Source organism: Gigantopelta aegis, chromosome 14 (genome assembly GCF_016097555.1).
Source record: "Gigantopelta aegis isolate Gae_Host chromosome 14, Gae_host_genome, whole genome shotgun sequence".
Classification (NCBI taxonomy): Eukaryota; Metazoa; Mollusca; class Gastropoda; order Neomphalida; family Peltospiridae; genus Gigantopelta; species Gigantopelta aegis.
Window position 1 is genome coordinate 50,454,599 of NC_054712.1, and position 14,211 is coordinate 50,468,809.

Genomic DNA, 14,211 nt, shown 5'->3' on the forward strand with positions numbered 1-14,211 from the left:
GTCCGCTAGGTTCATATTTGACACACACACATACACCACCCCCAGGTCCAGACCATGTTACACCTCTACCTTTTGCTTAATTTTTGTCTTTATTTTGTGTTATTACTGGTTTCTTAGTTGTTGTAAATGACTGAGCAGGGGCGTAGCGTGATCTGGACCTGAGGGGGTTCGAATATGAACCAAGTGTACCCTTTTTCTATTTTGTTTTTGCACCACCAGAAACTCCATATGTATAAACCTGTATGTTTTAGTTCTGAAAGCAGACCATTTGCTTTAGCCCTTACCCTTGCTGAGGTTGTTACATTTTTATTTTTTAAAAAACCCTGTTATATTTTTTCACCAGTGGGGGGTACCTTGCAAAAATACCCCCAAAGCAGGTTATTGTTGATTTTGGTAGGGGAAGTAGTGTAGAATCTGAATCTGAATGATGCCCAGCAAGCATCTTTGAGCATTTTGAGTTTTTCAAGATGTCGTCCAAGATGGCAGCCGCCGTAACCCGAAAGACTAAAACATGCATATGTTCACAAGTTTAAGCTGGATTTTCTATTGTAATACATCTTATTCAATGTTTTTATAGTCAATAAATCCATCTAGAGAGTCCACTTAGTGCCCAAATGATAGATATTGGCAAAAGTATGTCCAAAATTGCCACAACAGTGAAGCGCAAAATAAACAAACGTATATGCATTGGCCAATTTTAGCTCTGTTGTGTATAGTTTATTGTAATAGCTGTTTTTCAAAGTTCTTATGGTGGATAAACTCATCTAGAGGGAATTGATCAAAATCCAGCTTAAATGTATGACCTTAATCATGTATGATATTTAGTATCATTTTCATCATAATAATTTTACCAGCTTAGTATATTTATGACAACATTATCAACAACAATAACAACATTGTGCTATGATTTAGACATCTGCTGACAGTTTGCAAACTAATGCCCAACCCCTCCTTCAAATATCCCATTATCATCTACCATACAATTAACCTTGTCATTTAATCACTGTTCATTATATTCCTTATATTATCATGTACAGTTCTGATTTCTATTCATCATCACCATCTTCATTTTCCTCTTCGTCACCGTCTGCTGGGGTATTATTGTTTATTGGATTTTCACAGTTTGCTGTAGGAATGAGTTAGAATTGGCAAAAAACGCTGCACGCCATTCCAGATCGATGCAATGAACACTTTCAGTTAGAACATGGCTTATTGGTGCTACCTGTGCAACATAATGGACTTAAGACCGGAGCTGGTGCAGGCATAGTCGCAGCGGGCAACGCAACAGGCAAGAGTCTTAGTGTCATGGTCAGCCAGCCACCCATAGTCCGCGGCATCTAGTGCAGGTGGATTTGATTCTAATGCAGCCCGCCATGCATGCCTGGTGATGTGTCAGTCTCACATGGAGCCCACAGGCTTTCGAAGTAGGTAGAAGAGAGGGCAGCTTGAAATATGTGGCCTTGCTGCTTCCTGTCTTAGATTGCCAGATATTGAACTGTATTTGAGACATAGTTCCGCTGCACTTACTTCCATAGCAGGCTACACTTACTATGGTCTCAATATCTATCTGGTCAGTACCCATTGGTGGTGGCACGTGGCCGTTTCGGAGTGCCTTACTGCCTTTACTGCCTTTACTTTCCCCGACACCACAGATTGAGCTAACGGTGTTGCAGCTAGTCAATGCATGCGAGGGCATTACCTGTGGCACGATTTCCTCATGCTTCCTTACTGTGGTACCAATATTAGCCACATTCCTAGTCTTAGAATTTGTTGACACCACAAGTAAATCACTGGTAATGATCAGTGTTTTGTAGTAATGTACCAATAGTACAAGGACATCTGTATCGTTACATACAATGTGAATGGTTTTGTAACCCTGTCTGGCTGCCAACATCACTTGATTGACAATGATGACGTCTGTCTCCTCATGACTGTTAGCCATATCATGGCTCTTGATATATACTCCAATGGTAGTTTCATCAGTAATGGTGTTAGGACCAGTGATAATAAGTTTATTGTTGCAGAGATGCTTCTGAAAGTGTGCTGGCAAGTTGTCAGATATCACAACAATTAATTGCACTTTGTTGTCGGTGACAGTAAGAGACACGGACTGCGATGGGAGCGGGGATTGCAAAATAAGATGGTGACGGTGGTCAGCAGTAACGGATGCTCTTCGACAATGAGTGCACCCTTTTGTGCTGTAGTCTAAGTATCTGTCGAAGATGAGATGTACATCACAATTCATCAATCTAGCATATATATATGCCGCCACGGCATTCACCAGATTCAGGAGCATGCCAGATATCGGCCAATTGATGGTCCACAGTATTGCACAACCATCAAGCACTATCAAGTCAGGTTTTTTGCCTGTGCGAGATGACTCTTCAACTTGAAGATAATTCTTAAGTTTTGATTTTGAAGAGGCTAATCGCATGCTGCCATCATCTAAAAACAGTGACGTGGGAAATGGTGCTAGCTCGTGAGAGAACAAAACACGCAAGTCAGACTCTCCTGAGCCTATAATTCCAAGCATTCTGTTTAATATGACTTCTGTGTCAACAGTCATGATTGCTCCCAAGTTAATCCATTTCCTGGTTGTAGCCATGGTGACCACAGGGCTACTTATTTTATCATAGAAACCATGGGGGTAATTTGTTCTCATAGGCTTGCATACAGTCCTTGCCAATTTGTACAGCATTCTGGACATTCACAGATGCAGCAGGCAGTTTTCCAGAAACAATGTTGAAGAAGGTGGGGGAATGACTAGCTGGGTCTAATGGATCAATGCACTGGTCTAGTTTGTCTCGCAACCTCTTTCTATCAGAGGTGTCAGCCTGGATACGTGCCTTGGATTCCTCCTTATGATGGGTCGGGTACATGGACAAATCATCTCGCATAGTTGTCAGGTCATGGATGAGTTGGCTGCAGGAATGCAAGCTGAGAGCCCATCGCTACGTAGCATTGTCATTCAAAGTAATTCCTGTCAGGCCACCGTGACTTTGTCCGTACAGCGTAATGTTGATTCTATGAACAGACCAGGTTGAATTCGATGCCCCACAAATATGTCTAATTGTGTGCTGACTCTGCAGAAACATTGACTGTACTTCTGTTGGAAGGGATTCCTTTTGACCTGAGGTAGAACAGCTAGACCATACCTTGCATAGTTTACGTGTACTGATGCAAATAAGTATAGAACCATTTGACTCACAGCCCACAAATGAAGTGGCCAGTCTGATTTTCATTCAGCCCGAATGAAGACCATCATTATAAGAGTGGGATGCACAAAGCAGTCTACCCATAACTTGGCTGTGTTGCTTCTGTTGGATGTCTGTTAGAATTGCACCCAGCTCCTCATAAGAAATAAAGCAACTACATCATTCAGAGATAGATATATAGCCTCCACCTAGAATAGCATGTATCCTGCAATAAAAGAAGTGGAAACATTAACCAGTTAGAGCTAGTTCACAGCATAACTTCACATCAGAGTAGTCCTCTGTTTGCAAACTTCTCAACACCACTACCTTTAACAAAATAGGAAACAATAATGAAACATACAGCCCAATTCTTCTGTTACTCCTCTAGATGGGTGTATCTACCATAAGAACTTTAAAAAAGAGCTATTACAATAAACTATACACAACAGAGCTCAAATTGGCCAATGCATATATGTTTGTTTATTTTGCACTTCATTGTGGCGGCAATTTTGGACATACTTTTGCCAATATTTATCATTTGAGGCACTAAGTGGACTCCAATTGCTCTGTAACCTCTCTAGATGGATTTATTGACAATAAAAACATTGAAAAAGATGTATTACAACAGAAAATCCAACATAAACTTGCGAACATACGTGTGTTTTAGTCTTTTGGGTTATGGCGGCCACCATCTTGGACGCCATCTTGAAAAACTCAAAACGCTCAAAGATGCCAGCTGGGCATTATTCAGATTCTGATTCTACATGACTTCCCCTACCAAAATCAACAATAACCTGCTTTGGGGGTATTTTTGCAAGGTTAAGGAAAAAATGCCTACTTGGCTACTGGACTATAAAAATATACTTTTTCATGTGAAATAAAACAATTCATTTCATAAATATTTCCATGTACTAAACCAAATATCTGAACAAAATGTTTTAAATAGTCAATGCCCACTCTCAAGACTAGATAAATGACATTTTTTATAAAGTTCATTTCAATGTTATACTTCACTGTTATTTTTTATAGACAAACTGTACACTAAACCAGATATTAAAATTAAAAAAAAAAAAAAATGTCACTATGTCCACTTTCTAAACTCTAATCAATTTATATTCTTGAAAGGTCACTTAAAGGTCGTATTTTCCTCTCTTTTCCAGACAAACTCCTCGAATGCGAAGTGAAGATGAGGCTCGTAAGAGTCGCAGATTCGCGGGTTTACCGCAGATGGCCAAGTCGATCAGCACACCAATTCTTCCTCCCTTTGAAGAAGAGTACAAACACCCAGAACCTATGCAACAGAAATCCAAAGAGTGAGGGGTCGATTTTCATAAAAGGAAAAAAAAAAGTTTTCTGCAACCAAACAAATTTATTAACATCTTTATAGCTTCATTCATTCTTTGGGCCATATTTTCTTTTACAGTATAATTGTAATGAAATATTCTTTGCATCTATACACTTTACTGCAATCTGATGGGTCGAGAGGTACTTACTTTTTTGCATTCTAATCTCGATGAACCGAAAATATTTAAGCAAAAAAAACAACCTATGACCCCGATTGCAGTCATACAGTGTCGACATAATATTTTGGGTTGATACTTGCATGAACCGAAACATAGTTGTGGTATAGTCTTAGTTACATTTTAAAATAAGAGATATATAATTATAATTTTGTATTTTTGAAACATTTTTTATTATTATTTATAACCTGATTATTATTAATTATATTCACATTTATCTGTGAATGTGCTTGGTAATTTGTGTATTAGATAATGTGTTTATAAAACTTACAAAAGTCTCGACTCAAATCTGACAAAAAAATTATTGAAACTTCAAACTAATAGCAACACGTTCGAATTGCATGCATGTGATGTCAATAAAGATTTGAGTCTACACTAAAGTTTTCTAAGCACAGGCCCAGATTAATTATAAACAAAAGAAAGAAGAGCCTTCAAAATACCGTCCCAAAAACCCCCAACACAAAACAGAAGATATAACAACAAACAAACATAAAACACTTTGTAGAATATATTTAATTTTGTAATCTATTTTTGTACAATACACTGTTGCCTGTAAATTCATATGATGTATCCAGTTTTCATAATTCTTTTGCATGCAAAGGCTTGAACTTCGGTTTTCATTCAGTCAGTCACCTGTGAAAATTCTAAAATTGTACTTATGTGTTTTGAGTTTCAAATACTGACTGTAGATTCGTTTTTCAGTTCATTTCGACCGGTTGAGGATAATGAAAAACCTCCAGTCTCGAAAGGTCGAAGGTCGCTACCAGCAGATGTCGCTAGTGCAAATCAATGTAAGTAATAAAAACATTTATATTTCGGCTAAGTTAATAAATATAAACAGTTTATATATGTCTCTTTTTTTAATTCAATAATGTACTAAATTAATAAAGTAGGGTTTTCGTTTTAACCTGACAAAATTAAAAATTTTTATTATTATTATTATTTTTTTAATAAAACATGCTAATTTCAAGAATTAAGCAAAGTTTTCCATTTTGGCATGGTTTTTAGCTCTCTTTTTTGTGTGTTTGTGTGGGTGATTTTAGATTTTAATTTGCTAAACTAATCCCCATTTAACAGTCATTTTGTTGTATGTTTTTTGGTGCACGGTTTGCAATTGCATTTCAAAAATTGTATGACTTGCATCAATCCTTTTGGACATACGGAAAAACCAAAGAACTCAACTTAGGGAAATGTTTTACCCCTAGTCCAGTACCCCTGCTGTTATATTTTGTGCAAAAGGTCCATTTAGCTGAATGCCAAGCTAGATAACGATCCTCATGTTTGAATGCTATTTTAATTCAATAACAAATATTACACAATAACAAAAACAATAACCAAACTTATAGCATCAGTACAACCTGTGTTTATCAGCCGATTTAAAGCTGCAAAAGTGGCTTCTTAATTCAGGTGGCTGCTTTTTACAGGTAAAAATTTTTAGTCTAAAGGTTACTTTGTAGTATTTTAATTGAGTTAGTTGAATTCATCTGACATATTAAGACAGGTGGCTGCTTTATACAGGTTAATGTTTACTATATTAACTGATTCAAAAAATAATAAGTGGTCTCTTAAAACAGGTGGCTGCTTTATATAGGTTAGTTTGTAATACATTGACTGATTTAGAAACAGTAATATTGGTCTCTTAAAACAGGTGGCTGCTTAATACAAGACAGTTTTAAGTCTGTTAACTGGTTTAAGGGAAACTGCTGACCTTTATATGCAGGTGGCTGTATAATCAGGTTAATTTTAAGTAAATTAATTGATTTAGAGGCACCCAGTTGGCCACTTTAGACAGGTGGCTTCTTAAAACAAGTCAAGTTTAGGTATATTAACTGATCTAGGGAAGACTCAGCTGGCCTATTTAGGCAGATGACTGCTTAGTACAGGTAGTTTTATAGCATAAAGGTTAGTTTTGTTAGTAGTTTTTAACCGATTTGTTGGGACACTCAGCTGGCCTATTTAGACAGTTGGTTGATTACTATAGGTGTCTGGTAGACCTGGTTTGGCTATGTGTTGATCAGGGATATTTTGTTCAGTATCGCGTCGCGATTTGCTGTGCAAATTTCAGAGATTACTACACAATTCGGTAATGTTAAATACTGTAGTCTGTCCCACGGGGAATGCCATTTTTCATACTATGGAATTTACTACAAGTTATTTATTTCTGAGCTGAATGTTTTCTAAATCACACACAAAAATAGTGTATTTTTATTATTTCCAAAACATTTTTACTTTTCTTTTTATGTCAAACCAAACTGAAATCATTTACCAAGAAAAAACCATTTTAGTAGGAGGATGGGACAGACTATAGTTGCTAATCAATTTTCAAAGTTTGAAACTGACAGCAAATGTTGCCAGTCAACATTTTGAGGATAAAGTGCTCCCTGTTGATGTGTTAGTTATTGCTGTGTTTGTGTTGTTGTGTTGTGTGTGTTTTAACTAACCCGCATGTTTGTCGACAGGTGTTCCTCGTCTGCGCATCGAGCGCCAGGAGCGTCGGCAGCGACAGCGCTCTCAGATCAAGGAGCTCAAGGAGCTGCGGCGCATGCACAATGTCCTTGACGGCGACCACATGTCGGCTAGCGACTCCTCCACCAGTAGTAGTAACTCGTACGTTACCGAACCCCTGTCTTCCGACCACATGCCGTCCTCTTCGCAAAATACCCATACTTTTTACGACTGTCATGGTAAGCACACAGTCCAATGTGTCGAGTATATGTTTATAAATTTGAAGCTGTAAGTTTCAGTATATGTTTAAACATTTTAAATTACCATCTCAAGAATATTTTTAAAAAATTTAAAACTGTGATCTCAGATATATTTTGACATTTTAAAACTGCTATCTCAAGTATATTTTGACATTTTAAAACTGCCATCTCAAGCATATTTATAAAATTTAATACTGCGATCTCAAGAATATTTAAAAAGTAAAACTGAAATTTCAAATATAGTTTTACATTTTAAAATTGCCATCTCAAGCATATTTTAAAGTTTATAACTGAAATCTCAAGCATATTTTTAATTTAAAATTGCCATCTCAAGCTTATTTTAAATTTAAAATTGCCATCTCAAGCATATTTTAAATTTAAAACTGCCATCTCAAGCATATTTTTAATTTAAAATTGCCATCTCAAGCATATTTTTAATTTAAAACTGCCATCTCAAGCATATTTTAAAGTTTATATCTTCTATCTCAAATGTATTTTTAAATCTTAAAACATAGTTTTTAATTTGAAGTTCCAATCTTAAATATTAAAAAATATATAGCTGCAATCATAGTTATATTTGTATTATTTAACCATGCACATCAACTGTTTTGGCCTTGTCCATCATTGTCTGATAGCCTTTGGCTATAGGACACATAAAGATTAATTATTCCACAATTTATAGCTTGGAAGGGAACATTTTTTTCACTGTATAATATTAAAATACAATATAAAAGAGTTATATATTGTATGAAGACAGTTGAGTATAGCAATAACACACAAGTTTATTAAAACTATAGTTGTGTTTTTATTTTGCATTAGCAAACATTAAAAGTGAAAGTTTATTTTGTTTAATGGCACTTTATCACTGGACTACGTCCTGCCCCTTGCATTAGTAAGATATATAAGATGAAGTATAGCACGTGGAGAGCAGATTGCAGCCTTAACAATAAGAGTTTAACACTGTCTGGTAGGTACACACCTTTATCACTGGACTACGTCCTGCCCCTTGCATTAGTAAGATATATAAGATGAAGTATAGCATGTGGAGAGGAGATTGCAACCTTAACAATAAGAGTTTAACACTGTCTGGTAGGTACACACCTTTATCACTGGACTACGTCCTGCCCCTTGCATTAGTAAGATATATAAGATGAAGTATAGCATGTGGAGAGGAGATTGCAACCTTAACAATAAGAGTTTAACACTGTCTGGTAGGTACACACCTTTATCACTGGACTACGTCCTGCCCCTTGCATTAGTAAGATATATAAGATGAAGTATAGCATGTGGAGAGGAGATTGCAACCTTAACAATAAGAGTTTAACACTGTCTGGTAGGTACACACCTTTATCACTGGACTACGTCCTGCCCCTTGCATTAGTAAGATATATAAGATGAAGTATAGCATGTGGAGAGGAGATTGCAACCTTAACAATAAGAGTTTAACACTGTCTGGTAGGTACACACCTTTATGGGCATTAAACAAACAATTATGGTGCTTCATTTGTTTCATGATTTATTAATTTCTGCACATTTGATATTTTTGTTTTGTTGTTTGTGGCATCCCAAAACAGTTTTCAAAATAACTATAACAGTGTGCATTATTTAATACATGTATTCATACAATGTTAACCTGGATTTGAATTGCTGTAACAGTTCTGATTTGTGATGAATAATATTCTCATAATAATATATAACCTACACATATATCCAAGCTGTATTACATATGAGTAGAGTAATTGATATTTCACTTACTAAAGTTGATTTTTAAATAATGTAACTGTAGTTTACAATGTAACTGTAGTTTACAATGTAACTGTAGTTTACAATGAAACTTGTATACTGATGGAAAGAAATAAGGGAACACATCAAATTGTAGACCAAATTTAATTCACAACTAGCGTAGTAATGTCTGTATTTCATACCAAGTTATAATGCAGGATTGAATGTCTGTAGTGTTGAATGTGCTGCCTATATGTTCCCAGTCAACTTCGGACAATATAAATTGATTTTTGATGCAGTCATTATTTCTTGTTGCTATCTGTGTGATCCTTTATTTCTTTCCATCAGTATACTTTTAAATTTAAAATATATTCCTTTCATCAATAATAATAGGTAACAAAATCTGGCATAACAGGAATTCTGTTTTTTTATGAACCAAGTGGAAAGGTGCATGAAATAGTTTTCTCAGGTTAATAATAATAATGATAATGATAATAACTTTTACTTACCCAATACCATGAAATAAGAAATAAATCTGTACTTTGCTTGAAATTAATGCTTAATATGTAATTACATAAGCATTATGTGTAAATACCATAAACAAGGATGAACAAATAGTAAATAAAATCATGTTGTTCATGCCTTCCATGACAATTATTATTATTTTTAAATTATTATTATTTATGTCTGTCTGTCTGTCTGTCTGTCTGTCTGTGTTTGTGTGTGTGTGTGTGTTTGTGCGTGTGTGTGTGCATGTGCATGTATGCATAAAAGCATGTATATACAAACTTGAAAATAATTAACACCTGTTGTAATTATCAAATTTCATTTAACATCATTGAAGATTAAGCCATTTTTAATTTTTTAATTTTTTTAATTCAAGATTTTTTTGGTTTTGTCTTATTAACATTGTCCTGCGCCTGTCTTACAGATGATAATCACACTCCGAAAGGATCTCATCCGCTCCATGAATCAGCCAAAAATATTCAGAATAGCAAGGACGGGTATGACCAGAATCATGCGGCTGTGAACGCACACAAAAACGCTATCAATGACTCTAAGAAAAATGCAGCCGAGGACCAACTAAACACTGAAGGCATGTCGAGCAACCAGAGGTGGCTCCTGTACAAAATGAAACACTCTATACAGAATGAGCCCGAACCGGAACCAGCCCCGGCCCCGAATACGACTTCATCCAGAGAGAGCATAGCCAACCGCAAGGAAAAGCTAGCCGAGGATCACAACGCAAACCTGCCCAGTAAGAAAATACTGCCCGGCGAGCATGGTAGCGACGGAGTCCAGAGTGTGAAGAACCGCTTTTCTCAGATCAGCGACGAACTGCCCATCAAAATGCAGCAGCCATCCCAGCCACAGCGGCATGGCGATTCGAGTGGTCTGATCAGTCGCGCTAAGGAAGGACTGTCGCAGAAGTCGACGTCGAGCTGCGTGAAGCCGGAGCCGATACCGGAGCTGGAAGTGAAGAAGTCGGAGAGTGAGCTGCAGTGGGACAGAATCCAGCGTCGCATGAAACGAACACTCAAGATCAAGGACATGGACTTCACAGACCTCAAGGACGACGACGACGAGGACATCTTCACACCCAAGCCCATAATGAACGGCGACCTACCCCCACCCCCACCACTCTCTGGCTTCCCTCCCCCACCGCCTCCTCTCGGCGGCGTGCCTCTGCCCCCTCCACCCCCCGGGGACCTGCCACCTCCTCCACCCCCACCTGGAATGTCTTCCGGTCAGGGTCTGTTTTGCGAGGATTCCAATTTGCCACCGCCACTTGGATCCAATTTGCCGAAAAGCAAAAAGACTGTTCGTCTGCACTGGCGCCCTCTGCAGGCCACGGTTCCCACAGCAACAAAAGGGGAAACTGTTTGGAAGCAGCTTGTGCCAGTGAAGTTGGATGTGGAGAAATTGGAACATCTATTTGAAACTCAGGCGAGCGAGATAAAACAAAAGGTAAGTTTTATGCATGTTGATTTGTTTACAGTTTTCTCCTGATGATGTCAACATTTAGTTGACGAAAATGTTGAGACTTTTACCCTGTGGCTTTAAACAGAGACTTATTTTTATTAATTATATTTATTTAGGAGAAAAACACATCATTCTGCTTTATGGCAGGTTGTTGTGGTTACCATCGTAGTAAAGGGAAATAAATTGATCCAGAGGGTCTGATTAAAAAATATAATTATTCATATGTTATGCATGTGGAAGAAACACATTTATTATAATTTGTTTAAAACTGTCCATTAAATATTTAATACAAAGTTAAGCAACAACCAATATTAACAAGAAAAAGCAGTTACATACCTTATAAATTATGCTAATAAGTTTAGTAATATTTATCTTTAACAGTATAGTTTGAATTACATCAATAAAATATTTTATTTGATGGCGTCCTTATTTATAAATTGTACAAGTTAGGAAAACATATTTTCAAATTGTATAAAGGTAATTTATGTGAGAGTCAGTTCAGAGAAAATAAAATTCATTAGTTTGTTGGATTGAATTACAGGAACCAAATGTTTTTGTTTTGTTTTTTGTTTTTTTTAATGTTAGGGTTTTCCATAAGGCCTAAAACAAAAATGTGTGTTTCCGGTTTTTCGACCTACCATAATTTTACGTAAGGTCCCTGAAATTTTTTAATTTTTTGTTTTATTGTTTTAGATCATGATCCCACATTGTTTGCAATAAACTAACTAGATTCGGAACACCTCAGCCGATTATGGTTTCTCGGTTTGATTCGATTTAAAAAAAAAAAAAAAAAAAAAAAAAAAAAAAAAAGTTCCTGCCTACATGGAAATTAAACCTGAAACACACATGTTTTTTTAGGCCTAATTAAATTGAGTAACTATCTTTTGTTGACATCGATATCATGACTAAACTGTGCCAACATCTTGATGGAAATTACCACACTATTTCACTTGTATTCTTTCTTTATTAACTTACTGATACATTTATTGCAAATATTTGACTGTTCTGTTCAATGTTTCTTTTGGAAGAAAAAAATAAAAGTTTGTGTATGTGTAAAAACTAATGAAGATGTGTATTTTTCTTTTCATATGTTCGTTGGTGCGTTGGCTGCGAATCTTAACATGCATGTTAACATTGTTTTAACAGGAGATGGTAAGCGCTTAATATGTATTATAATATACTTAATATAGTGGTCAGGAAGTCAGGAATAAGTATGTTGTAAGATGTTTTTTAAAAAATTTTTTACATTTAAATGTTGTTTTTCAGTTTTAATATTTGTTATTTTTCAGTCTTTTGTGGTTCTCAGAAAAGTGGATTTTGATCTGTAATTACTTTTCGTTGTGCTAAATATTTTTAAATTAAATATTAAATATTATTTTATGTGTCTTTTGGCACTTTACCAACATATTCTATATGTTGGAAAGGAAAGGAAAGTTTGTTTATTAACTAGAACTACATAGTGTCTGATTTAAAAAACAACAGCAAAAAACAACCAACTGCCACTAGATGCAAGTGACTTGGACTTTCCTGAGAGCCACATATATGTCTGTTTCTATTAAAAGCTTATAGATATGTGATTTTAATCTAAGAATACTTACAGATTCTTTAAATGTCTGGATTATACAAGTGTTTATTGTTAATTAGAAATCGCTGTTGTTGTTGCATAAATAATGTTTAAATATTGGTGGCATGATGGTTTTTTGTTCTATTAAAGAGAGGTTTGTGTTAAATTTTGTTTTTAAAATTAAATTGCTTTTAATGCAAACTAACTCAGCTTATCTCCATTTTGATTAAACATTTGGTCCATTTTGATTTACAATAATATTCTTATCCAGCTAAAATGTGAAACCAAATTATTGGAGAAGTTTTGCTGTACCCTCCCGTCTAAATTAGTCCACCCAAGACTTTTTTTTTTTACCTTTTTATAAGTTTTTTTTTTTTTTTCATTGTGCTTATTGCCTTTTCTCTATTTGAATTAATAAAATAAAAATTCAATGGTTACGTAGAGGATTAGTCACATGTATTTTTTAATATGGACAATATCAACCGAGTCTATGTTAATCAGTATTTGTCGAAGCTTTGAGTAGTGAATTCTATTTATCCTACAACACTTCTAAAACAGCATTTTAAATCAATGTTTAGTAAATCACAGTACTAAAGTCGCCGCCATTGGTAATATGACATCATCACGATTTTACACAAATTAGTGTTACATTATGCATTTTAAATAAATCTTTGAAAACATTACCCTCAGATACACAGGTCTTGTTGGCTTGTAAGCAAATGACCCATCTACAGCAATACATTATCTAGAGACCTTGCAAATTTGCATGCTGTTATTAACTGGGTTAATATACTAAATTATCACATGGGTTTATGACATGGATATCATGGGTAAGTTATAGGATGGATAAATATATATATATTGTATTACCCAGGTGAAATGCAGGTACACTTACAGTTACTGGTATTTTATGTCAAAGACTTTCTTAGAATAAAATAGAGAGCTAATTATTGTGAATAGAATACTGAATCAAATGTAATGTATAATGAATCCATTGTAATGTATACTTAAACAAATTTAATATAATGAAATAGTAAAACAAATGTAATGCGACAGTGATTCAAATTTAAAAAAATAATGTGAATCAAATTTAATAAACATGATTCAAATATAATGAAATGGTGAACACAGTGTAACAAAAGACTGAATAACTGAATCAGATGTGTCATAAAGCAAGTAATAAATGGTCATGTTTAAAATTTGGTTTCTGACAAAATAAAATAAAAGATGGTTAACTAAAAGATTGAACATCATAACAGACTAATATTTTTGTTTTCCTGTGAATGTAGCTTTAATAATACAACTTGCTCTAAGCTTTATTTTCTTTGTTGTGCCATCCTGCTTTATTGTTTATTTTCATTTGTTGAGCCAGTTCAAGTTAGATGTGACAGATGCACACAACCTAGTTTTGTATTTATCTACCAATAAACCCACCATCCATACACCTATCCCTCCCCTCCCATCCACCCATCAACCCATCCATGCACCATCCATCAGTCCCTCCCCCCCCTCCCTCCATTCAT

At 35.4% G+C, this 14,211-nt stretch overlaps 1 protein-coding gene across 4 annotated transcripts in view; it reads left to right on the top strand.

Moving 5' to 3' along the window:
* Positions 1–14,211, top strand: part of LOC121388545 (FH1/FH2 domain-containing protein 3-like) — a 140,643-nt gene that overhangs the window by 100,136 nt on the left and 26,296 nt on the right. For 2 of the 4 annotated variants that reach the window (XM_041519924.1, XM_041519922.1), the window contains exons 14-18: positions 4,355–4,507; positions 5,417–5,505; positions 7,174–7,398; positions 10,073–11,109; positions 12,271–12,276. In XM_041519924.1, the coding sequence (XP_041375858.1) occupies positions 4,355–4,507; positions 5,417–5,505; positions 7,174–7,398; positions 10,073–11,109; positions 12,271–12,276 (1,510 nt within the window). The remainder of the gene's footprint in view (positions 1–4,354; positions 4,508–5,416; positions 5,506–7,173; positions 7,399–10,072; positions 11,110–12,270; positions 12,277–14,211) is intronic. The other 2 variants (XM_041519923.1, XM_041519925.1) reach the window with 2 other exon arrangements.